This window comes from Onychostoma macrolepis, chromosome 03, assembly GCF_012432095.1.
Source record: "Onychostoma macrolepis isolate SWU-2019 chromosome 03, ASM1243209v1, whole genome shotgun sequence".
Lineage (NCBI taxonomy): Eukaryota > Metazoa > Chordata > Actinopteri > Cypriniformes > Cyprinidae > Onychostoma > Onychostoma macrolepis.
The window spans coordinates 9,344,154-9,368,739 of record NC_081157.1 but is presented as its reverse complement, the minus strand read 5'-3'; the positions used below and the strand labels follow the sequence as shown (position 1 = coordinate 9,368,739).

Below are 24,586 nucleotides of genomic sequence, written 5' to 3'. Positions count from 1 at the left end.
TGGAAACTTCACACTGGACTTCAAGCAACATGGATTCTGTGCCTCTCCACTCTTCCTCCAGACTCTGGGACCTTGATTTCCAAATGAAATGTAAAATTGTACTTTTCATTTACTTTCATTTTCAAGAGGACTTTGGACCACTGAGCAACAGTCCAGTTCTTTTTCTCCACAGCCAGGTAAGATGCTTCTGACGTTGTCTCTGGTTCAGAAGTGGCTTGGTAGCCCTTTTCCTGAAGACGTCTGAGCGTGGTGACTCTTGATGCACTGACTCCAGCTTCAGTTCTCTCCTTGTGAAGCTCTCCCAAGTGTTTGAATCGGCTTTGCTTGACTGTATTGTCAAGCTTGCGGTCATCCATGTTGCTTGTGCACATTTTCCTACCCAAATTCTTCCTTCCAGTCAACTTTGCATTTAATATGCTTTGATACAGCACTCTGTAAACAGCCATACCTTTCAGTAATGACCTTCTGTGACTTACCCTCTTTGTGGAGGGTGTCAATGTTCGTCTTCTGGATCATTGCCAAGTCATCAGTCTTCCCCATTATTGTGGTTTCAAAGAACAAGAGATACCCAGAATTTATACTGTAGGGATGGTCATTTATTCAAACTCAAATGTAAATATTCTAATATTTTGAGATACTGATTTTTGACTTTCATGAGCTGTAAGCTCTAATCATCAAAATTAAAAGAAATAAACATTTGAAATATATCAGTCTGTGTGTAATGAATGAATATAATATACAAGTTTCACTTTTTGAATGGAATTAGTGAAATAAATCAACTTTTTGATGATATTCTAATTATATGACCAGCACCTGTATGCGTGTGTGTGTGTGTGTGTGTGTGTGACCCTGGACCACAAAAGTCTTAAGTCGCTGGGGTATATTTGTAGCAATAGCCAAAAATACATTGTATGGGTCAAAATTATAGATTTTTCTTTTATGCCAAAAATCATTAGGATATTAAGTAAAGATCATGTTCCATGAAGATATTTTGTAAATTTTCTACCATAAATATATCAAAACTTAATTTTCGATTGGTAATATGCATTGCTAATAACATCATTTGGACAACTTTAAAGGTGATTTTCTCAATATTTAGATTATTTTTTGTGCACCCTCAGATTCCAGATTTTCAAATAGTTGTATCTCGGCCAAATATTGTCCTATCATAACAAACCATACATCAATGGAAAGCTTTCAGATGATGTATAAATATTAATTTTGAAAAACTGACACTTAAGACTGGTTTTGTGGTCCAGGGTTATATATATATATATATATATATATATATATATATATATATATATTTACATTTACATTTAGTCATTTAGCAGACGCTTTTATCCAAAGTGACTTGCAAATGAGGACAATGGAAGCAATCAAAATCAACAAAAGAGCAATAATATGCAAATGGTACAACAAGTCTCAGTTAGCTTAACGCAGTACATGTAGCAAGGTTGTTGTTTTTTTAAATTCTATAATAAACAGAAAACAGAGAATAGAAAAAGAATAGAGCAAGCTAGTGTTAGAGGCCTTTTTTTGCTTTTGTTAATTGTATAATAAAAAAATAGATAGAATACAAAAAGATTAGAAAAGCTAGTATTATTTATTTATTTATTTATTTTTAAGAAAACAAGCAGTAAATGAATAGAGTGCAAGTCTAAAAGGGAAAAGTTTTTACACATAGTTTATACAGTATGTACAGTATATATTGAAATTCTGGTTTGAAGCAGTTTAAAACAATACCAAAATGTATTTTTCAATTGCTATTAGTAAATTGCTGTTTAAATGTATAAGCTTTATGATTTCAATTGATTAGGCATGCTTTTTGATTACTAAAATTTTATTTCAACCATTAAAATGGAATTCAGAAAAATTAAAACAGGGAAAAAAAAGGAATCCAGAAAAAATTAAATGGAAATGGAAATTCAGAAAAAATAAAATGGATTTCATAGAGCCCTAATTAATGTATGAAACACCATCTGATTTAGATTATTTAGGTTTGTTTGGCCAGAATATTGAACACTTTATAATATGCTGTAAATCCACATTAGAGGACGAGATGAGTGTTGGCATCTCTGAACAAAGAACATTACAGAAAACTCAGCGTTAATATCAGTGTAAAGCCAGTAAAATAGCAGATACATGAATGTTGTACGTTACCCAGTAAGATCCACAGGCACTTGTAGAGCTTCTTCATGGCTGATTAAAGGTGTCTGTCTTTCTTTAGGATGAAGAGTGTGAGTGATGTACGTTTTATGGAGGATGATCTGTTTAAATGTGCATCACATGACCAACCTGGTCTCTCCTCCCTTCAGTCACACTCGCCGGTCTCTCAGGTTTCAAACAAACACACTGTATTTGTTTACCTTGTCCTAATGTCTATTGAATCAATGTGAATTTTGTGCACAGTTGTTATTGTGTACATCTTTAATGTCATGTATACTGTGCAAGAACCTGCAAGGACCAAAAATCACAGGACTTAATGACTACAGACCTGTTGCTTTAACATCTGTGGTCATGAAGTCATTTGAGAGACTGGTGTTGGCCCACCTGAAGGACATTTCTGGACCCTTGCTGGACCCCCTGCAGTTTGCTTACCGAGCAAACAGATCTGTGGATGATGCAGTTAATATGGGACTGCACTACATCCTGCAACATCTGGACAAACCAGGGACTTATGCAAGGATCTTTTTTGTGGACTTCAGCTCCGCTTTCAACACCATCATCCCAGACACCCTTCAGAACAAACTGACACAGCTCTCCGTCCCCACCTCCATCTGTCAGTGGATTATCAGCTTTCTGACAGACAGGCAGCAGCTAGTGAGGCTGGGAAAACTCACATCCAACACCCGCACCATCAGCACTGGAGCTCCTCAGGGCTGTGTTCTCTCCCCACTGCTATTCTCCCTCTACACAAATGACTGCACATCTAAAGACCCCTCTGTCAAACTCCTGAAGTTTGCAGATGACACTACAGTCATCGGCCTCATCCAGGACGGCGACGAGTCTGCTTACAGACAAGAGGTTGAGCAGCTGGCTGTCTGGTGCAGTCACAACAACCTGGAGCTAAACACTCTCAAAAATGTTTTGTCACTAACAGATCATCGTCTGAATACTCGTTCAGTTCAATTCAGTTCAATTTTATTCATATAGCACATTTAAAAATAACCATGGTTGACCAAAGTGCTTAACTATGTCCGGAAAAACTCACACACAAACAAGACAAATACAGTAAAAATGTCACAATGTCACAATGTCTCAGCTCAGCTTGAAACAAAAGCCAAGGAATACAGGTGTGTCTTAAGTAATGACTTAAAAATTCCAACAGTCTGAGCAGTTCTTATGTGTACAGGTAAACTATTCCACAAATTAGGTGCCACCACTGAAAAAGCTCGGTCACCTATATAAGCTCGGAAACATTAAACATGGATCTGTGTAATGACCATGTTGGATGAAACCAGAGGCGCATCAATAATACAGATTCATCAAGCAGAAGACTGAAATCTAAAGTGGGACAAGGACACATTCCTGTGAATCACTACCAGACTTTCTGGACAAACACAGTCATCAAGACCATCAAACCATTTACATACACCAGCGAGCAAATATTTAACATAAGATTTGTTTGGTAAAGTAGATCTTTAAGAAAATAAACAGAAAAACAATCCTAGAGATTAAATTACAAACAAAACCATTGTTAGGTACGGTAGATAAAGATGACAGGAGAGGCAAGGATTCAAATTCAAATCCATTTAATGAACAAACAAAATACAACAAAGGACTAGGAACACTGAACACCAAGAGACCGGAGACCATCCAGCAACAGGCTAAATCAACAACTGACAAAGAACTGAAGAAGTAGTGATGTTACGTTCAACACGGAAGCTCCGAAGCTTGTATTAAAAAACAAAACATTTCACATTGATGCACTATATCGTAGCTTGATTCATTTGGCCAAAAGCACATGATCTATGACGTCTGAAGCTTTGTTCGCCTGCAGACCACATGACTACTTCCTCGAATAGGTTGCTCGACTACTTCCTTGAGTAGGTTTACTCTGGCTAAAAAATAAAATGAATGAATGATGCATTTCTATAAAATAAAATAATATATAATTATATTATATAAAATAAAATAAAAGAGAAATTAAATGAGATACATATATTGAAGTTAAAAAGAATAAAAAATCATGTAATAATAAATACTGAAAATACTACATAAAGGAAAAAGGTAACAGAAATAAATTTAGGAGGAAATGACATTACTAATGAACGTGTTTGTTCTTTTCCTTGTTTTTTTTTTAGTTATTATTTATGTGTAATTTTTTGCACTTTTTGTGTTTGATTTGTAAGACATATATGTTGTTGGATTCTAGGCTGACTGAATATGCAGGACTGACATCATAATGCGTTTATGATGGAAAATATGTTTACAAGACAAACACACACACACATACATATGCAAACACATATAGACACATACGGAAATGAACGTGTTGCAGAATTTATGGAAATACAGGCTGATGGTCAACCTGCTGGGCATTGCTGCCTGACGCACCTCCACCGGTGCCGTTTATGCAGGTGTGCTCCTCTGAACACCTCTCCGGGCATAAATGGATCATCAGCTGGGGACCACCAGTCATGGATGTTTTGCTCCTTTAACCCCAGTACATCTCCTGGTGGCGGAGCGATGGCAGGGATCACTCCCTGCCACCCCCTGCTGATGCCCTAGGTGCTATTTGGCCCCCACCCCCTATGCTTCCTCCTTAGCCACAGCCAAAAGCTGCCCTTCTCTGCCTCCTCTGCCAGTTCTTTAATGGCTTTTCGACACCCTGCTCCTATACATCCCATATCGCGGAGCAGGCGAACCGTTGAGGACCCAACTAAGCCCCTGCATCCCACTTAGACGGGACATGTGATGGCTTTCCAGCCAGCATCCCTGCAGTCTTCTGCCAGGTCTGCATACTTGGCACGCTTCCGCTCGTTGGCAGCCTCCATGCCCTCCTCCCATGGGACAGTGAGCTCCACCAACAAGATAGTCTTGCATGACTCTGACCACATGATCAGGTCTGGCCAGAGCGAAGTTTCTACGATCTCCCTGGGAAATAGGAGCTGCCTCCCCAGGTCGACCCTCATGCTCCACTCGCTGCCAGATGAGAGGACTCTAGCTGTTGTTCTCTGGTGAGGGTGGTTGATGTTTTCTCCGGCCCTTGCAAACAGGATAGGACGTCTCGTTGGCATGAAAGGTCTACTATTAGCCTCCTGTCTACATGACTCTGCCACCTCTGCTAGCTTCCTCAACACCAGATCGTGTCGCCACCTATAGCGGCCTTGGGACAATGCTGTCTTGCAGTCCGACAGGATATGCTGGAGGCTTGCATTGTTGGTACTGCAAAGGGGGCAGAGTTCTTCAGTGCCGAACCACTGGTGGAGGTTTCTGGGACAAGATAAGGTGTCATAGGTAGATCTGATCAGGAAGCTGAGCCTGGCTTAGGGGATCTTCCACAGATCGGACCATGACAAATGCCTGTCTGTGACACTTTCCCATGACATCCAACCTCCCTGCCGGCTCTGAGACACTGCCTTGATGTTAAGGCGCTCCTGCTCGGTCCTTGTCACTTCTGCCACCACCATGGCTCTCCGCTCTTCCTTGGAAGCCTTTGACCAGAAGAGTGGGGTCTCGCTGCTCCCAAGGCCTGCTCGACCCTCCTGGACTCTGCCGACTATTTCACAATGCTTCAGCCTGCTAATTGCCATGTCGACCTCTTCCTGGGCTTTGCACTTCCTCCCTGTTTTTATGTTGGGGCCAACTGCTCTCACCAGTTGGTCAGTGGATTCCCTAGCTCCAGCACCATCCGAGCCTTCTCCTGCTTGTATCCCAGGCCAATGGATCGCAGCGGCAGCTGTAGCATGTTCCTGCCGAAGAGGTCTACATCTGATAGGCATCTCGGCAGACCCAGCCACTTCCTGATGAATGAGTTTGCCAGCCCATCCATCTTGTCTGCCACCGAGGATGGGACTTCGCTCATCTTCAGAGGCCACATCACCTTTGGGTACAGTATGAACTATGAATAATACAGTATACAGTACAGTATGAAAGTACAATATGAATAATACTTAATACAATGTAAGCATGGTTAGAGACTTGCAAACACATTTTGTTGTAGATAAATATATTTTAAATGATAGCTATTAAATCCTTAGTGCAACTCTTGTTTTTATAACACTATTTTGAGGTTTGTCATTCCTTATAATGTGGCAGAATTGTCAGAAATTATACAAATGAAGTGATGCACTTTGTTAAAAAGTGATTGTAGATTTTATAATAGTGATTTTATAATGTTTAAATATGAATTGAAAAGCAAAACGTGAAAACACACACACACATATATACAGTATATATATTAGGGGTGTCAACGTTAATGCGTTAACGCATGCGATTAATAAAAAAAAATTAACGTGTTAATATTTTTTTTTACGCAAATTAATCGTTTGATAAGGTATGACCCCAACTTCTTGCCGTCATCACAGCGTGGAACATCATCTATCATTGTGTGATGAGGGTACAGCACCAGTGTTATGGCACAAGTGGGCTATTTTGAAAATGCAGTCGCGGGAAAAAATTACAGAGCCATGGGTTGCGGTTATTGGGGCTACTTTTATAATGTACCGCAGCCACTCCAAAGTGTATATAGACAAATAAAAAATAAAATAGATACTTTTACTAATGTGTATTATACTTGGAATGTATTCCTGGCAATTTAAGAACAGAGAGGCGGTCGTAACATCACAAACAACGTGAGTTCCAGCCACAGCATTCATGTTAAGGCTTTTACACAGCATAAATAAACATGACAACAGCCACTATAGATTATATAAGATAATAAACACACGATTACGATAGATATGTCAGACTTTGTCTCTGTGTCTTGTGTTTCCCCTCCTCTCATGCCCTTATTTGGTATTCCTGTTCCTGTCCTTGTTTGAATTTATCATCAGTTGATTAGTCCCCAGCCATTTGTCTTTAATTATCTAGTTTTCACCAGTGTTTATAAGCCCTGTGTTTCCCTGCCTCAGTGTCCAGTCTTAAACGTCATTCTGTTTGTCTACCCCCGAGTTCCATGTTCCTGGTGTTGTGTTCAATAAAAGGATTATTGAATATTCTCCTCATCTCCTCTCTCCTTGCCCCAGCTGAAGTGTGACAAGATATGGTCTATATGTGATTTTTTTTTAGTTGAATGTGTACATCTGAAATGCTAATTTGTGCAGCGATATAAAAGGTTATAAATAGCATATTTTAACAACAGTAAACGACCAAATTCCACATGTGATCGCAAAAGGAAGCTATTACAAACACTCGATGGTGGTTTGAAGTGAGTTCTGAGTAAAAGTGTACTATTAATCTCATAAATTGTCTATACATATATATGTAGAGATGCTGCATAGAGATGAACAGATAAGGACAATATTCACAAACACATTGCACTAAGATTGACAAAAAAAAATTTAAATAGTGCACTAATGTAAATTGTTTACCATATACATTCTCACAGGTTATTTTCTCTCTGTCTTACTAAATAGGTTTATCTTTAATATTACTAAAATACTAATGCGTTCATTTTATATAAGTTGTTGGAATATTCAGGGTCTTCATTCTTCGACTTTTGGTCCTAAAAGCACAGACCCAGTTTTTCAGAAAAATAATACAAAAATAACAAAGATGCTGACATTATCATTCTCACTGAAACCTGCCCAGGTGAAAAACAAGTACACTTGCATTATTGCATTATGCACTACAAACCCAAGAACTGAACCCTGAAAAAAGTCAGCTGGTTCTGAGACTTACTAACCTGACTAACTGTACTAACACTAACCAGTCTCAGACCAACACTGCTTCTCACCCAAACATCAAAATAAATCAAATTATCAAACAATCTAAAAATATATATCTTGAACATTGGGATCAAAAAACTAAAACACAAAGTAAATTGCAACTACAGTATATCGAACTATAAACTCAAATTATGAATCAGAAGAATATCTCCAGATTGTCCGAGACACAAAGCAGAGACGGATCCTGACCAAGTACAGGCTCAGTGAGCACAAACTAGCCATCGAGACCGGCAGACACAGAAAGAGCTGGTTACCCAGAGAGCAAAGAGTGTGTGCTCACTGTGAGACAGGAGAGATCGAGACAGAGACGCACTTTCTCCTTCACTGTTACCAATTTAAATCAATCAGAGACATGTACATCAACAAATGCACAAATATTATAAAGAACTTTACAACCATGACTTAAGAGGAACAAATAAAGATAATACTAGGTGAGGGACAGACAGCAGCACTGGCTGCGAGATATGTGTGGATGTGCCACAGCCTGAGAGACAGCAATTGAATGTGTGTAATATGTCTGACCTCAGTGTGTTTCCTACTGTCTATCACAGTAATCCTCAGCATGTATGTTTATATGTTAAACACTGTGGTATCAAATGTTCACGTTCTATTTTATTACACTGTTTACTTTAGTTTAAATTATGTTTTTTTTCTCTCTCTTCTATTATTTAGATCTTCTCATTGTTATTATTATGTTCCTCCACATATATTCAAAGCTTTGGCAATATTGTATTTTTTACATTCATGCCAATAAAGCAATCTTGAATTGAACTGAATTGAATATATATATATATATATATATATATATATATATATATATATAGGGTAAACGTACCTATTAATCTCACTAAATCTACATTGAGACATTTTTAGTGCACAAGATATTGGTTTTAATACAAAAGGTTATGTTAAAATAAAATATTAATCTCTCACACAAAAACATTAAATTTTATTTTAAATGACTAAAGCATTTCAATTAAGATATACATCATTAAATTCAAAAAGTCTGGTTGTGCTTAATGGGTATATTTTTGGTACCCTTTAAGCACACCCCTGTTCCCATTAAGCTCACATCATGTTTCATTAAAAATTCTTGTTTATTTTAAGGACAATTTTTAAAGAATAATTGTAAAAATATATATTTTTGAAGGTACAAAATCAATCACAAAAAAAAAACAAAAAAACAACAACACTAAAATCAAGCAACAAGGCATTCAAGTCGATTATTTATATATTCATAATGAAGAAACTAGCCTCATTATGAAACCTCTTTTTAAATGGATGTCAACTTATCTATATTCTCTTATGGCTGGAATACACTATATGATTTTTGCCCCGATTTTCCACCGATTTACAGTCTGGAGAAGTTGATGCTAGTTGCCAAATGTCAGAGCCAGTCTGCAGATTTGAGTCGACAGAATCCATAGAAAATCGATTAACTTAACTTAAAGTGACAATCATCAGTTAATACTTAAAGTCTGTTTATGAAGTATTTACATAGACGTTCAATGTGGAAGAGCTTAAAGTCGGCATGAGTTGAGATTGTCCTTTTTTCCTTATTGTGACGTATATCCGAGTGAAATGGCTTCTGAAATTAGAAAAAATGTAGGGTGGGGCTTGATTTCGTCCTTCGGTAATTGATTGGATCGTTGGAAGTTTGGCGTTGCCAACAAAATGGAGGCAGATTTGAATGCCAGTTTGCACTCAACTGTGGAAGATTACTCTCCACCGGACTCACCGCCGGCACTCTCACATGCAGGATTTTTTATTGAGGAGCCCGACGACAACGACGAGCTAAATTTTACAGAAGGAATCACCCCATATTTATTCAAACCACTGCCTCCCACAAACCAAGAGAGGGACCGAGATGAGGAAGCTGATGTTCAAGTTTACCCTCGAGAGCATCTGGACGAATGGTAACACTTCTTTTCTAAATCTAGTTATTGACCTTAACGGTCATATAATACCTGGCATTCATCGACTTAAGTTACCACAAAATTGATTTCTTATTTGTTTGCAATATTGTTGAAGGAGTTTTACCACTTATACTGTCCTTCAGGTGTTCCTGTAGCTTCTGCAAGAATATGGCCACTGGTTCAGAAAAACTGTATGGTAGGGAGGTTAGGCAGGTTTGTTACAGAAGTGCAGGATCACTTACTGACTGTATATATGTGTGTGTGTATATATATATATATATACATGCATACATACGCACACACAGACGTAAGCAGTAGATAAAGTGTGAATATAGATACTCAACTTGCTAAACATCAGAAAGAGGAAAAACTCAAAACATAATTGTTATTATTTTTATATATTTATCACTGAAACAAACCTTTTCTTTACTGTTTTAAAGGTCATTGACAAATGTTCTGAAGCTCATCCCCAACCTGAATGCATGACTCAACACCCTGGGTTCGAAGCAGTATGTCTCAATCCATGGGTTCTTCAAGTTGAGTATGCATGCATGCTTCAGTATTATGGTGATTATGACCGAGACGACTTCACAAAGGAGGAGTAAGTAATATTAAATACCAGAGCTAATACTACTATTCTTCACAAATCAGTGTTTTATATGCTCTAATGTAGGCTTCACATCTCAATTGTTAAATTCTTTTGTTAATCGTAACTGGTTAAGTTTCCTACAATTTCACTTTCAGACGATACCGTCACAATACATTTCCTTCTAAACAATACCAAGGATTCCAACTGCCTCGGTTACATTCTTAATACAGTGTTTAAATCTTTTTTTAATAAATGATGCCAAGACTTGATTTGTACCATTTCATTCTCATTTTAATTTTTGGCAGAACCATGTAGTTCTGAGTTATTGCTTTGTTTGCTATTAACTATTTACACAAGACAGCATGCTTATTTTCACACACACTGTACAATCAAAACAACATACACATTTTCCCACTTTCACAGACTCTCACATTCTATCTGACACATTAAATGTTCATGTGAAACAACCAAAGGACACTGTGAAAAGCGGGACCAATGTCTTGCAGCAGCTTCCTGCAAATCCGGCCTTTCGAAGCAGCACACAAATCATCAGGGACCTCCACTCCACTCATGTGTTTCTGGTATGGGCCAGGGTTGGGAATGACGTCTTCAAACAGCATCTTCAGCAGGGTGTCCACATAGTCTAAAATGGTAAAATTAATTTCGATGTAACAGTGCAAAATTATTTTACAATCACTTCCTGGTAAAACAATCTTTTACTCTATGCTGTTTTCAGTTGATGAATTAACAAAACCTCTGATACAATAAATCGCTAGAAATTTAGTACGTGTCTTTTAATAAGAAATAGCTGTGGAGTGTAAGAACTTGTATGTAGGTGCTGTTTTCCTGCTGAAAATGCTGTATTCACCCTTTTTGAACTTTGGCCATCTGACTTGAACCGAAACATCACCATTCTCGTTGCATGCTGGTTCCAGATCAGCATTCTCATTGTAGTGAAGAGCAGCAAGGATTTAATCTACATGATACAAAAACAAGTGTATAGGTGTATTTTATATGTTGTCAGCTGACATTTCAAATGAAAAGATGCAATATCAACATTGGAAATATTTCCCCATTCTCTGTGCTTACATAAGTTGATAGTGAAAAATTGTGTAATTTTAATTTGAATGTTACAGGTAAACTACTTGGGGTAGAATTTTTTTTTTATTGCATGAAAAAACTAAAATGGAAGTGTTATTACCTGCTCAACATTCCTAAAAATGGAAATGCCACATTCTTTGGTGCTAATTTCAAAATCAGGCTATGAAAGCCTTCAATTGAAGACGTCTGGTGGTGAGGGCTCAATTTTGCGATGTCCTTCAAGAGACGACCTTGGAGCATGAGGTCACAGAATTTTTCACAAGCTTTTGTGCCTGAATGAGAGATCAACAGAAAAGGACTCGAGAAAATAACACAACAAACCCTGACAGAGGTACATACTGAACCATTTTTGTGCACCTTTACACCCCATAATATTCACACACACAGTACTAATTTATAATGTAGTGTATGTTTCGCTCTTGTTATGTAGCTTAAAACACATAACCCGTTACTGCTACATTAAGCTACTTACTAGGTTTCAGCCATGCTCGCACCTCAAGAGGTAGATGGGCACAAACAGGGAATATCTCACTTTTGTGATGATGCACATTTTGCACACGATTTGTTATTGACCTCCACTTTGCCACAGCTTCTTCTCCGGTCTTTGAAGACCCTCTGCACCAGTAGAGGTGATTCACGACACTCTTTCTCCAGGAAAGAACTTCTCCACAAGCTTTTTCTTTCCCAAGAGCATCTATTTTCTTGGCGAGATATTGGACAATTAACACAGAGAACATGTAAAATTATTTAATTCAACTCTCCCCTTCATGCAACATTTATAGGTTGTCCTGACTCAATTCTCCGCTCTTACATCATATTGCAAATTTACCACCTTATTTATGTAACAGATGATGTTAATATTGCAAACTTTGATATTGATCCTCTCAGAATTACTGCAAGGGAAATTCCTTCATTGCGATAGCCGTAATTGTCAATTTCTAATTCACGTTGAAAAGTACAAACATTTTGAGACATGCCACGTGTCAAAATAATGTTGGATGTCAGGTCGCTGCTCCCTGAGGAACTTCTGAATCGAAGGATGGCGATCAGTGACAAGTGCACCGATCTTCATACCTTCAGATTCTAAGAAGTTGATGCTCCTCAAAAAACCTTCCAGTTCCATCCGAGAGCTTGCACCTACCTCGTTACTCTGAAAGAATAAAATAATTTTGTTAGTCCTTCAGCATTTGATCTGTCACGCTGGAGAGTGGAAGGGTACAATAAAACATTAGGTTTTTTTTTTTTGTTATTTACCTGCACTAACTGAATGTCTCTACCACCCCGTTGTCATCCAAGCTCATCATTGTGTAGCTACCGTACTTTGCACAATGTCCTTTAGCAGAGAATGGTAAAAAATAAATGTTGTGTTGATGTGTTTCTAGTTAAAATTTTTATGAATTAAATAAGTGGCAAGATATCACCTTTGGATCTAAAATCTTATTTTGTAATTTGCCATTTTAGGGTCTTATTATTGAAAATAAGAATAGTGCTTCATGTTTGAGTTAAATTAAAAATAAAAAAAACCCTGGTGAATCAGCTCTCATATCACCTCCCAAAACCATGGCCTTTCCAGATAGCTTTGCCTGTTCCACAAGTGTTTTTTGCTCTGACCTCCAGTGCCACAAAATGTTTGGTATGAGGAAAGCCTTTTGATGGTTGAAAAATGTCCTTGGACAAGGCGCAGAGCTGAGAGAACCTTAAAAACAACAACAACAACAACATTACTGACTGCACAAATAGCATTTCAGAACTGTGGCCGATAAGACACATACATAGCAAAATTAAAAACAGACCTTGTGAACTTGTATGTATGATGCCCCAGTGAAAGCTACTGCCGCTGACAAGTGCAGATTGCCAGCTGGGATATTACTGACGTACGGCTGGCTGTTCCACTGGGTTTTGTGGACACAGTGAGAACATATCTGTGCAATAACATTACAAATTGTCATCTGTTGTGTTTACATATACATATAAATATATGTGTATATATGTTCGTGTTAAAATTGTGTTGTGCTTACCTGTGTGATTGACATAAATGTTACAATCACAAATTTGTTTACAGTGCAGGTGTGCATACATGTCGGACACTTTCTAAATAGGGCCAACAAGTTGTCCTCATACACTATGTATTTTTGCTGCACTGTAGAGGGGTTGGCAAACCCTGTACACAAAGCAGGACACATACACATTAGTACAGTAAACTACAGTAAGTCACACACAGCATAACACCAAGATGCAGACTTACTTTTGACTGTCCTCTTGAGTGATATCAGGCTGGTATGTGGAATCCAACATTGTTGACTCCTTTATGATACCCGACGATGTGTTCTCATATGCCCCTGTTATTATATACTAATGCCAACTACCAAATATGTATAAAATTCATAAAACTATTTCCACACGAGCACACATTGTGGGTGATAACCTCCCCGTGCTGATTTGCATGGTATCATGTGTCCATGATAGCCAGAAATAAGCATAAAAAAATTGGCAATATTAAGAGGATTTAACATGTCCAATTAATGCAGGCCTGATTCATTCTTCTTATTATTTGTCCTATTATTATTATTGTTATTAGATTACTTTTACTATTAAATTACACAAAATTATTGCCCCGCAATAATTTAATAGCGCATCACCGCATGATGCACTGTGAGGGTAATAAAAGATTAGGCTATTAGCTTACTCATCATTTAAAATGTTTTTTAAAAGTTTTTTTTCTATTAATTTATACAATGAATCATAGGCCTACAATTAAAATTATTAACACTGCAGTCATCAATGAAAATTCAGAGCAGCTTTATTTCAGGCACTGATTTTCAAAAACAACCTGTTTAACGCGAAATACGCTTCTTCTCATGTTTTTCACTATAGGAGCCAATAGAAAAATATTAAGGGAATAATTTAAGATAGTTATATACCGTTATCACTGAGCGTTATAACTTATAAGCATATGTTAGAGTAGATTTGTCTCTCGTTGTCTCAGAGAGAATATGCGCTGTTAATGCAGTGTTAGCCGTCAGTTTTTTTCCTTTCACTTTCTCTATGCGCAAAGTTTGCGATTTGCTTACTTGAGTTGCTTGACCCCTCCCCCGTAAGATAAATTGTTTATAGACCACATATTAGGCACTTTTTCGCAGCGGAGCGAGCGTTTTCAATTCATTCCTATGGAGGTTAAGCTTAAACGCCCGCGTGGTGCATTATGGGATTGAAAGCGGCGCAGAAGGTTCGGCATTCCTCGGCTTCATGCAAATATCGAGCGAAAAACGCCAGGTGACAACCAATCGCTGTGAAAAGAAGATGAAATGCACACAGGGTGTAAACATTGTTTTCAGAGGCGTGCTCTGCCCTAAATTTGACACGCCCCAAAGCAGTGGCGTTGTAGCGTTGCCAGCGGCACTGAGCGCAGATTTGACGCTGTAGTGGAAACGCACTGTGAGCCATGAGCCGCCGCAGACTTGTGCAGAGCTGAGCGTGAGTGAACGCGATCATTCCTTCATCTGTACTACTAGTTTTAACGCGAATAAACATGACTGAACATCTCATGCCTCATGTAATTGCTCAATCAGTGCTTCAACCGCGGAAAGACAACAAAACAGCGTGGAAATAAAATGTCATGTAGGATTTAATTTTCCTCGGCAAGTCATCAGTGTCCACAGCTCGTTAGTTCACTGGAGAAATGAAGTCTAGAGAGGAGCATTGCGTGAAATACTACACCATATACTCATTATATTTTGATAAACCTATTAGTCTTAATTATTTAATGTATGTTTAAATTAATCTGTTATGAAACATGCTATGACAGCCAGTGTGTAATTGAATATATTTTAACAAATAGCTTATAAATTTTATTATTTATAAGTTAATTTAAAAACTGCATTATTTGCTTAACTTACTTGTTTGCATACAATTTTTTTTAAAGTTGAGTGTTCATCTATTTAAAAATAAATAGAAATTAAATTTAAACAAAACTGAAAATCATTAAGAAGACCTTTGTCTCAAAATATATTCAATAATTTTAGCGATTCTCATTTGCTACTTAAATCTACAACATTTTAAAAAACATCACATATTAGATCAAGAAAGCACAAAATTAACTTTGCGCTACTGCCCGCGATAGCGTAAAGGATCAGCCAAATTTGCATGTGCATCTTGAAAAATTAATGTTTTTTTTTCTTTTACCCCGGGGCGTCTTTAGCACCATTGTACCCTACTGTTGAATAAAAATAATAATTTAGGCTTATTTTGCAAGATATTTTCATCTAAACATTCTTTTTTGAAAGATCTTATTTAAACTCTTTGATTATGCTTTAAACATAAATTTAATACGATCAAGACATTCGCTCTGGAAAGGGGTTATCAGACTAACTTGACAAATGCACTGTAATGGACAGCAGAGGCTCATCTGGGGTGTGTTTCCCAAAAGCATCATTAGCTAACTATGGTGGTAAGCTCCATTGAGCTATATTGGTGAAGACAGAACTTGCGACCATAGCTGCTTTTTGGAAACGCACCCCTCATCTGTAACTCCACCTAAAGTATCTCTTATCGTCACCTAAAACTATAATAAATGGGTTTTTTTTGTACAGTATGTTATTTATATAATCACATTTTATTTATTACCATCTTCTTTAAAAGACGAGAATGATGTGTTTTTTTTAAGTTCAATAAGCTTTAAATAAATGTTGAATACATGTTTAAAATGTATGATAAATAATTTTCTTGGCTTTAGTAACATGTTTGTTACTATGCTGTCATATATAATTCTATATTTTATTTATTACCATATTCTTTAAAATAGAGATACGTCTCTTTTGAAGCTTGAAATGTTTAAGTCTGGGTTTCTTGTGGTTCCAGATATACCTTGAAATGGAAGAATTAATCCTTTTAAAAAAGCTTGTATTTAAGTAACATGGTAGGTTTTGGAATAGGAAGTTATACATATTTTTAAATAGGCTAAAAAACATTTTGTCAGAACCTGAAAGGAAATTAGACAACCAAACTAAATCATATATAGGCTAATCTCTAATCGTGATCTCTATTCTAAAAATCAATTATCCAAAGTCATAACTTAAAAAATACATAATGGCACGGTTTCACAGACGGGGCTTAGCCTAAACCTGGATTAGATCATAGTTCAATTAGGACATTTAAGTAATTTTTATAAACATGCTTAGAAAAAACCTTACTGATGTTCTTTTTGAGACCAAACAAAGGCACTGATATATTTTAAGATCAGTCAGTGCAAGTTTTTTTTCAGCTGAAAAAGCTCAAGACTTATATGCTGCCCAGCACAGTTACTACTCTCACAGTTCTGAGAAATAAAGTCGTAATTCTGAGTAATAAAGTCATATAATGATATAATAAAGATCAATAAAGATATAATCTCGCAATTGTAAGAAAATAGTCAATATTTTTCCCCCTCAGAATGGACTTTATGTCAGAATTGTGAGATAAAGTCACAATTACCTTGTTTTATTTTTTATTCAGTGGTGGAAACGGGCTTTCATAAATTATGAAGAAATTGAATGAATGTGAATTTAGTGAGTCAAAGACACTGATTTCCAGGGAATTATTGTCTTGTATCACAGCGACCTGTAAATGAAACATTTTTGCTATTACATATCATAATTATATAATCATTCCTATTTGTGCAGCATATGTCATAAGTTATTGTACAGTTGTGAGAACACACTCACGTTTGTCAGCGTTCACTTTCCGCGTCACTTCCTGTTTAGGGGTTTGAGACCAACTCAGTGTCACGTCTATCAGTCAGAGCAGATCCCAACTGGAAATAACATTCATACTAAACTGATTAGATCAGAATATGAATATATTCTCGTGTCATGTCCCAAACAGTACTTTTGTAAAATCATGTCTCTTTAAAATGTGAGAATATTGTAAATTTGTTCATGCTGTAAATAGTTTGACTGAATAATCAATAGGTGATCGGCACTCCAGTCGGTGAACCTTTGTATCATAATATAAACCAGTTCTCTCTTAGCAGATGCAACTGCAGGAGAACAACAGCTGATTTAGTTTTTAACAAATTCATTTCATAATATTTAAAGGGGTGGCCTAATGGATTTTTTGAAAGGCTTGCTTGTGTTTATGGGGTGCACAGCAACATGTGTTCATGCTTCATTTAAAAAAAAAAAAAAAACACATTTTTCAAATATTTTACCTGTATTGTACACTACTTTTCAGCTAGCATAAAAACTGCCGGTTGATTTCCTGGTTCTGTGAAGGCCCTCTCTCAGAAATACATGATGGGCTCTGATTGGTTAGCTGGCCCAGTGTGTTGTGATTGGCTAAAACGCCTCTAGTGTGCGTCTAAACGTCCCGCCCCTCAGCTCAGCGGCATGTGCTCTGGTTGTATTGTAAACAATGGCGTCGACTATATTGCTTATCAATTTGAGCCCGATTGAGACGCAGAGGATATTAGTGAAGAGGATCGCGCAGAGCATGGCTTTTAATGGTAGGCCTATGTTTTTTGTTTGTTGTTGTCTCATACTTTTAGATATGCTGTTATTATGCTACTGCTTATGTTAGCTTTTAATATACGGTTTTATCATGATTAAAGATTTAATACAGTACAGCAACCACATGCGCGTCCATGTTTAAAAATGTATGATGTGAAGACATTATTATCTGATATATTATAAACCAATATTACTGATGTATACCTTCTCCATAGACCTTCACCTCACACAGAGTGAGTATCTTCATGTCTCCAGAGATATGAATAATCACGTAACGTCCCTCCATCCCATCACATGAGTAGCTGTAGGACTCACCTGCTGGAATAGCAGGAATAACAGCACATCTACAGACAGAGAAACACATGAAGGATATAAAAAAATACTGTCATATCTGCATTAATCCTTCACATTTGTGCTTGATGTCTCACGCTCTTTCAACCTCAAGTTTCTCACATGGGATTGTTGATGCCGTTGTTCTCCAAAGAGTTTCCGATTCGAATCTCCGCTCCATTTATTTGTTCTGCACAGCAGTCTTTTCTATTAGTGACGACCACTTTATTAACTCGGTAGACATCATGCAGATCCAGCCTCCACCACGGGTCTGCCTCATTAAGGGTTGAGGAGCATCCCGTATACAACTGCTGGAGACCTCGATCAATGGCCTTTTCAGCAAACCTGTCCACAGATGTTGACGACTGTATAGCAGCTCCAGCTACTGCCAGATTGTCTATAAAATAAAAAAAAGATTTATGAAAAAAATGTCACGACTCATCTTGATGCACAAAGTTTGCAGCAGAGGGCAAGATTACTGAGGAACAACGACTGGAGGTGAGGTGAGTTATTACTGCATCAACTACTCTCACCAAACCAAATTGTGAAAATTATGATTTTGTGTTCCTTTATAATACGTTTCAAGTATGGCATGATATTACATGAATTATATATTAATTTATAATATTGAATATAACGCTCTACAACAATGAATTACCTGCCAAATACCCGTAGACTTCAACCTCACAAAGCGCAAGAATCTTCCGGTCTCCAGGAACATAAATAATCACGTAACGTCCATCCAGTCCATCACATGAGTAGCTGTAGGACTCACCTGCTGGAATAGCAGGAATAACAGCACATCTACAGACAGAGAAACACATGAAGGATATAAAAAATACTGTCATATCTGCATTAATCCTTCACATTCGTCCTTGATGTCTCACGCTCTTTCAACCTCAAGTTTCTCACATGGGATTGTTGATGCCGTTGTTCTCCAAAGAGTTTCCGATGCGAATCTCTGCTCCGTTTATTTGTTCTGCACAGCAGTCATTTCTATTAGTGACGACCACTTTACTAACTCGGTAGACATCATGCAGATCCAGCCTCCACCATGGGTCTGCCTCATTAAGGGTTGAGGAGCATCCCGTATACAACTGCTGGAGACCTCGATTACCATCAACGGCCCTTTCAGCAACCCAGTCCACAGATGTTGACGACTGTATAGTGGCTCCTCCTATTGCCCGATTTCCTGGAAAATTAATAAAAACCGTCGTAACCCATGTTTATGCACAATTCAAATAAAATTTGAGAGCAACAGTGGAGGAGATGATGGTGAAGCATGTCATTTCTACATCAACTAGCCTTCTGTCACCAAACGAAATGACAAACACAATGACTTTTTGTCTAACAATGTCCTTCACAACTATATACAAAATTAACAGATGCCCTTTCAGGTTGTGTGAAGTTGTGTGATTCGTGTAGATCCGGAGAGTTTTCTTTTTGTTTGTTTGTTAGTTTGTTTTTGTTCGGTTTTTTTTTTTGGGGGGGGGGAATTCTGTACCTGCTCGAACTCACCTGCTTTCAAACGCTCCTGTGTGGTGGCGTGCGCGCAACTCTGGTTTCAAATTTCACAACCAAAATTTTATATTTACAACATATTTCTGCAGCGTTTAGAATTTTAGCCAATCACAGGCATCTCTGTTGAAAACAATGGCCAATCAGAGGTGTTTACTGTAGGCAAGTCAGAATCCTCTCTGAACTCATTTTTGTTTTCGCAAATTTATTTAGTTCTACACATTCGCAGATCTTCCTATTATAAAAAAAGAAAAAGAAAGCATACACGATACAAGTAAGAGATTCACTGTGTAGTTTTCATGCGAGTAATCTTGGTCAGTTGCGAGTTTCTCTCTATAATCAGTTCACAATTTGAAGAAAAGTTTTGTTTGTCTAAGAGGACCAAACGTCCATGTATACTGTTTCAGGATTAACAACCACAAGTGTAAAAAATTACACGAGTGAATCCACAAAATTTTTCCGTGATTGAACTATCTGACAAGCCGATGTCACAATAGAGCTGTGCATTAAATGATGCTGAGTAAATTCAGAGTAACAAAACTACAGCAGCAACAAGTCTGTGTTGGCTGAATAGTAGCTTCTACAATTAAAGATAAAACAAAGCAACTTAAAGATGAGTTCATTTTAAGGTGTCTTTGTCACCTTTTTCACCCATGATGAGTTTGCATCTCTGTTATATGCTCAAGCCCCACGTTTATCAGAATCATCTGTACATAAGACGTCAGTAAAGCATGAATACTGTCATACTGGTTTGGAAAGACATGAGCGTGATTTCTGGTGAACTATGAGTTTAAAGTAAGTTTCTAAAAAAGTATTTATTACATTCAATAAAGTGCTCTACAAAAACAAATTACCTGCCAAATACCCGTAGACTCCAGCTTCAGCAATACTAAGAATCCTCTGATCTCCAGGAATATTAACAACCATATAACGTCCCACCATCCCACCGCATGAGAAAGTGGCCGTGGCACCAGATGCAAGAGTAGAAATCACACCACATCTACAGACAGAAAGATCATCTGTTATCTGTTTCTGTTCATTCTTCACTTCAGCCACAGAAATCAAATCAAAAGAAAGAAATCCTCACATGGTGTTGCTGTAAATGTCAAGAAAGTTCCCGATACGAATCACCGCTCCGTTAATCCTATGACCAAGGTCCGGTCTGTTAATGATGGTCACTCTGTTCACTCTGTATACCTTCAGTAGATCCACTCTCCACCATGGGTTGGTTTCAGGGTTAGTGTGGGTATAGGTGTTCAACAATCCATCAAGAGCCCAATCAGGATTAGATGTTTTGTAAACTGATGACTGATTAGTTTTGCCCCATAGTGCTATATTCTCTGGGAAAAAATCATCAATAAAGGCCAATAAGAAATCATCTACTACTGCAGAAGACCTTTACCAAACTAATCTTTCTTACTCATCATCAGCTACATGTCCACCACAGGGTCAGAAATTAAGGGTTAAGGGTGCAAAACAGCAACAGATATTTAAAACACAAGGGTAAGAGAATGATAGTGAACATGTTTTTATTATTATTTTGGATACCCAACATTTGTTAGTATAATTCTAATTTTGGCCTATATATCATGATGGGCTTGGTATGTTATATTAAACAAAGAGCAGTATAATCTAACATTAAACATTTGTAAAGGCTGTTCTTGAAAGATCAATTTTGGAGGGAAATATTGTCTGTTAATAAGTTAATTTTCTGACTTTGGTCTGTCTGGTATCAGGAACTATAAACTGGGCATCAAACTGCATCAGATCTTTATTACAGAGCTAAATTTCTAAGTACTTTTATATCTGCCCATTTAACAGACAAAACAGAACAAAAGTGTTTAGACACTGAAGGATTCTCACCTTTTTGTCCATGTGCCATTTCCTCAATCAATAAAAACCCTGTGGAAACAAGTCAAACAACCGTGTTTTGTTGAATCACATTCGAATTTGCATTTTCAATTTAATTCACCTTGATATTGCTGCTAATAATGAAAAGAATAGTCTGAATTATAAAGGAAACATAAAACATTGTTCTACATAATGACCATGTTGGATGAAAACATTAACATATTAATAATACAGATAATTATTCATGTGTCATTGGTTTCATCCAACATGGTCATCAAGCAGAAGACTGAAATCTAAAGTGGGATGAGGACACGTTCCTGTGAATCAGGACCAGACTTTCTGGATGTAACGGGACGAGGTGATTGATCAGCGAATAGTATCTTCAATTTAAAGGCCGATTGGCTGTTGCCTATTTTTGTCTGTGTAGACAGTGGTTGCAGGTAAGCACACTATGCTTTAACAGGCGGTTATTTTAAAATTGTTTGGGTGTGCATAACTTTAAAACGTTTTTGTGAATTATAGCGCGTCTTTTTGCTCTGGTGCCCTTTCGGTGCAGCTTTAGTGGATTTGATGACTGTTCATCTTTCAGGTATGTGTAGTTAAGAGCTCGTTGTATTGGGCTAGTATGTTTGTTCATGTGGGGTTAACATTTTGTCACATGCTAAATAGGCATGATTTCCTGTATCCCATTGTGCTATCGGTGGACATGACTGTGATTTAAACTTGTTCTAGCTACGTTATATCCTAACAGTAAGTGTTTGAAACGCAGTTATAATTGGGAGCGGGGGACAACATGATGATTAGTAATGTCTCCTTTTGTATTCGCTGCAGGATTCTCCCTCTCGTTCTGTGCCTTGATTGTTTGCTGTTGTCTTCACGCTGCTAAAGTATAGTTTTATTCACAGGTGAATGGATCTTCCTCTTTGTGGTGGTGGTTCTTGTTTATTGTGTGCTGTGTAACATGGAGTGTATGGTAGTGTGATCGGAGTGCACAGTGGTGTAATGCGTGGAAGTGTGCCCTTTTAAAACCAAACTCTATTCTGTTTCCTGCTGTTGGGAGCCTCAGCCCTGCTGGTATTGTTTTTTTTTTTTTTATACGTATAATTGTTAAAGTTTTACAAAGTTGGTTTGTATTATTATTATTTTTGTTGTAATTTGCTTTCTTTTGTTTGAAGTGGGGTTTCCAGTTTTTCCTGTTGATTTTTGTGTCTGTTTTAAAACATTTTGCATTTATAAACATTTGTATTTTTATACTTTATCCTAAGGCTGCACAATTAATCAAATTTCTAATCGCAATTACAATTATGGATGCCACAATTACGTAATCGTTCAAAAAGGCAATAATCGTTCAAAGTCCACTTATGTTATTCTGAGTGTTTAAAGGTGCTGTATGTAGGATTGACACCTAGCGGTTGAACTAGGTATTGCAGTCCAAATTCAAAATATTGGAGATGGGTTTTTTTCACCCGGCCCCCCCTCCTCAGACTTGACACACACGCAGGTTGCCAGATTAAGGACACCAACGGAAACGAGCGCACATGACAATGAATGAAATTAAATACGCTGTGTTTTCCGCCAACTGGCAACCTGAAATACATTCGAGTAAACTGGCAGTGGGCGGGTTTCACAAATCAAAACAAACACAGACATCCCGGGCCGGAACGCACATTTTCAAAGGAGAATAACTGGCTGTAGCATTGTTTTTCAGATAAACAAGTATGTTAACTTAGCATGTTTCTTAAATATCTGCAAACATATTATGATATTTTTATGCTTTAGTAGAGTCAAAATCCTACATACAGCACCTTTTAAGATGTTTTTTTTCTTTCTACAGGTTATCTTAAGGGTTCTTCCATTGTTTTAATTATAGTTTTAATTTAACTTTATAATACCATGCATATTTTATTTCATAATTTAAAGAAGAAACCAATCCAATGAATAGTTGACTTTTGAGGCTTAATACTTTAGAAAAGCAATAAAAGTTTTTCTGTTTAAATGTTTTCAGCCTGTTTATTTTCATATAAAAATATGACATGCAGTTGCTTCAAACTATGGTATAAACATCATTCAATGTAAGTTGTTTTAATCGTAATTAATAATCGCAATTACAATTTCTATATTTGTAGCAATAGCCAAAAATACATTGTATGGGTCAAAATGATTGATTTTTCTTTTATGCCAGAAATCATTAGGATATTAAGTAAAGATCATGTTCCATGAAGATATTTTGTAAATTTCTTACTGTAAATGTATAAAAACTTCATAATGTGCATTGCTAAGAACTTCATTTGGACAACTTTAAACGGTGATTTTCTCAGTATTTTGAATTTTTTGCACCCTCATATTCCAGATTTTCAAATAGTTGTATCTCAATGTTGTCCGATCCTAACAAACCATACATCAATGGAAAGCTTATTTATTTATTTCAGCTTTCAGATGATGTATAAATCTCAGTTTCGAAAAATTGACACTTAAGACTGGTTTTGTGGTCCATGGTCACATATGTTTGGAAATTTGTATTTTAAATCGCCATCACACCACTGCTCACAAACATCACGACATCTATCGTGTCTCTGGACCGGAGCAGAGCGTGTGTGCTGTGCAGTGGTTAGCATGACACAGCGCGAAACAACTTCTTTTTTTCATATTAACACTGTCTGAATCATTCCCTGTTCCCTGTCCCCTATATAGTGCACTATGTGCCATTTACCGTACAGAAAATACTAATTCTGTGAACAAGTGACCTATTTCAGCCGCGGCTTCAGCATCTATTTATAGTGTAGGGGCCAAAAAAATTATTTCGGCAGAAGCTTCGAATGCTTATATCTTCTAAATGCAAATTATTTCTCTGTTTTGGAGCATACTGGCATATAGATAACCTTAAGACTAACATATTGATACTAA

The 24,586-nt window shown here is 37.2% G+C and overlaps 2 protein-coding genes and 2 long non-coding RNA genes across 4 annotated transcripts in view; all 4 read right to left on the bottom strand.

Moving 5' to 3' along the window:
- LOC131534346 (uncharacterized) overlaps nt 1-19,521 on the bottom strand; it is a gene marked incomplete at its 5' end in the record, with an annotated part of 49,776 nt that extends 30,255 nt beyond the window's left edge. Inside the window, 4 exons of the mRNA XM_058767181.1 lie at nt 18,191-18,327; nt 18,437-18,710; nt 18,972-19,117; nt 19,226-19,521. Coding sequence (XP_058623164.1) covers nt 18,191-18,327; nt 18,437-18,710; nt 18,972-19,117; nt 19,226-19,521 — 853 coding nt within the window. The remainder of the gene's footprint in view (nt 1-18,190; nt 18,328-18,436; nt 18,711-18,971; nt 19,118-19,225) is intronic.
- Nucleotides 10,795-12,205, bottom strand: LOC131537622 (uncharacterized). The gene is made up of 4 exons (XR_009270344.1): nt 12,034-12,205; nt 11,602-11,773; nt 11,269-11,376; nt 10,795-11,043 (listed from the first exon to the last, which is right to left on the bottom strand). It is a non-coding gene; the product is annotated as an uncharacterized LOC131537622 (long non-coding RNA).
- LOC131537626 (uncharacterized) lies at nt 12,209-14,237 on the bottom strand. The gene is made up of 5 exons (XR_009270349.1): nt 13,747-14,237; nt 13,520-13,662; nt 13,295-13,423; nt 12,756-13,197; nt 12,209-12,651 (listed from the first exon to the last, which is right to left on the bottom strand). It is a non-coding gene; the product is annotated as an uncharacterized LOC131537626 (long non-coding RNA).
- An 818-nt stretch (nt 19,522-20,339) lies between the features above and the next one.
- On the bottom strand, nt 20,340-21,727 carry LOC131537610 (fucolectin-1-like). Its single transcript, XM_058771192.1, has 3 exons — nt 21,695-21,727; nt 20,919-21,171; nt 20,340-20,831 (listed from the first exon to the last, which is right to left on the bottom strand). Exons 1-3 carry the CDS (start codon nt 21,711-21,713, stop codon nt 20,669-20,671), a joined length of 435 nt encoding a protein of 144 aa, XP_058627175.1. The 5' UTR covers nt 21,714-21,727; the 3' UTR covers nt 20,340-20,668.
- Nucleotides 21,728-24,586: the final 2,859 nt, after the last annotated feature.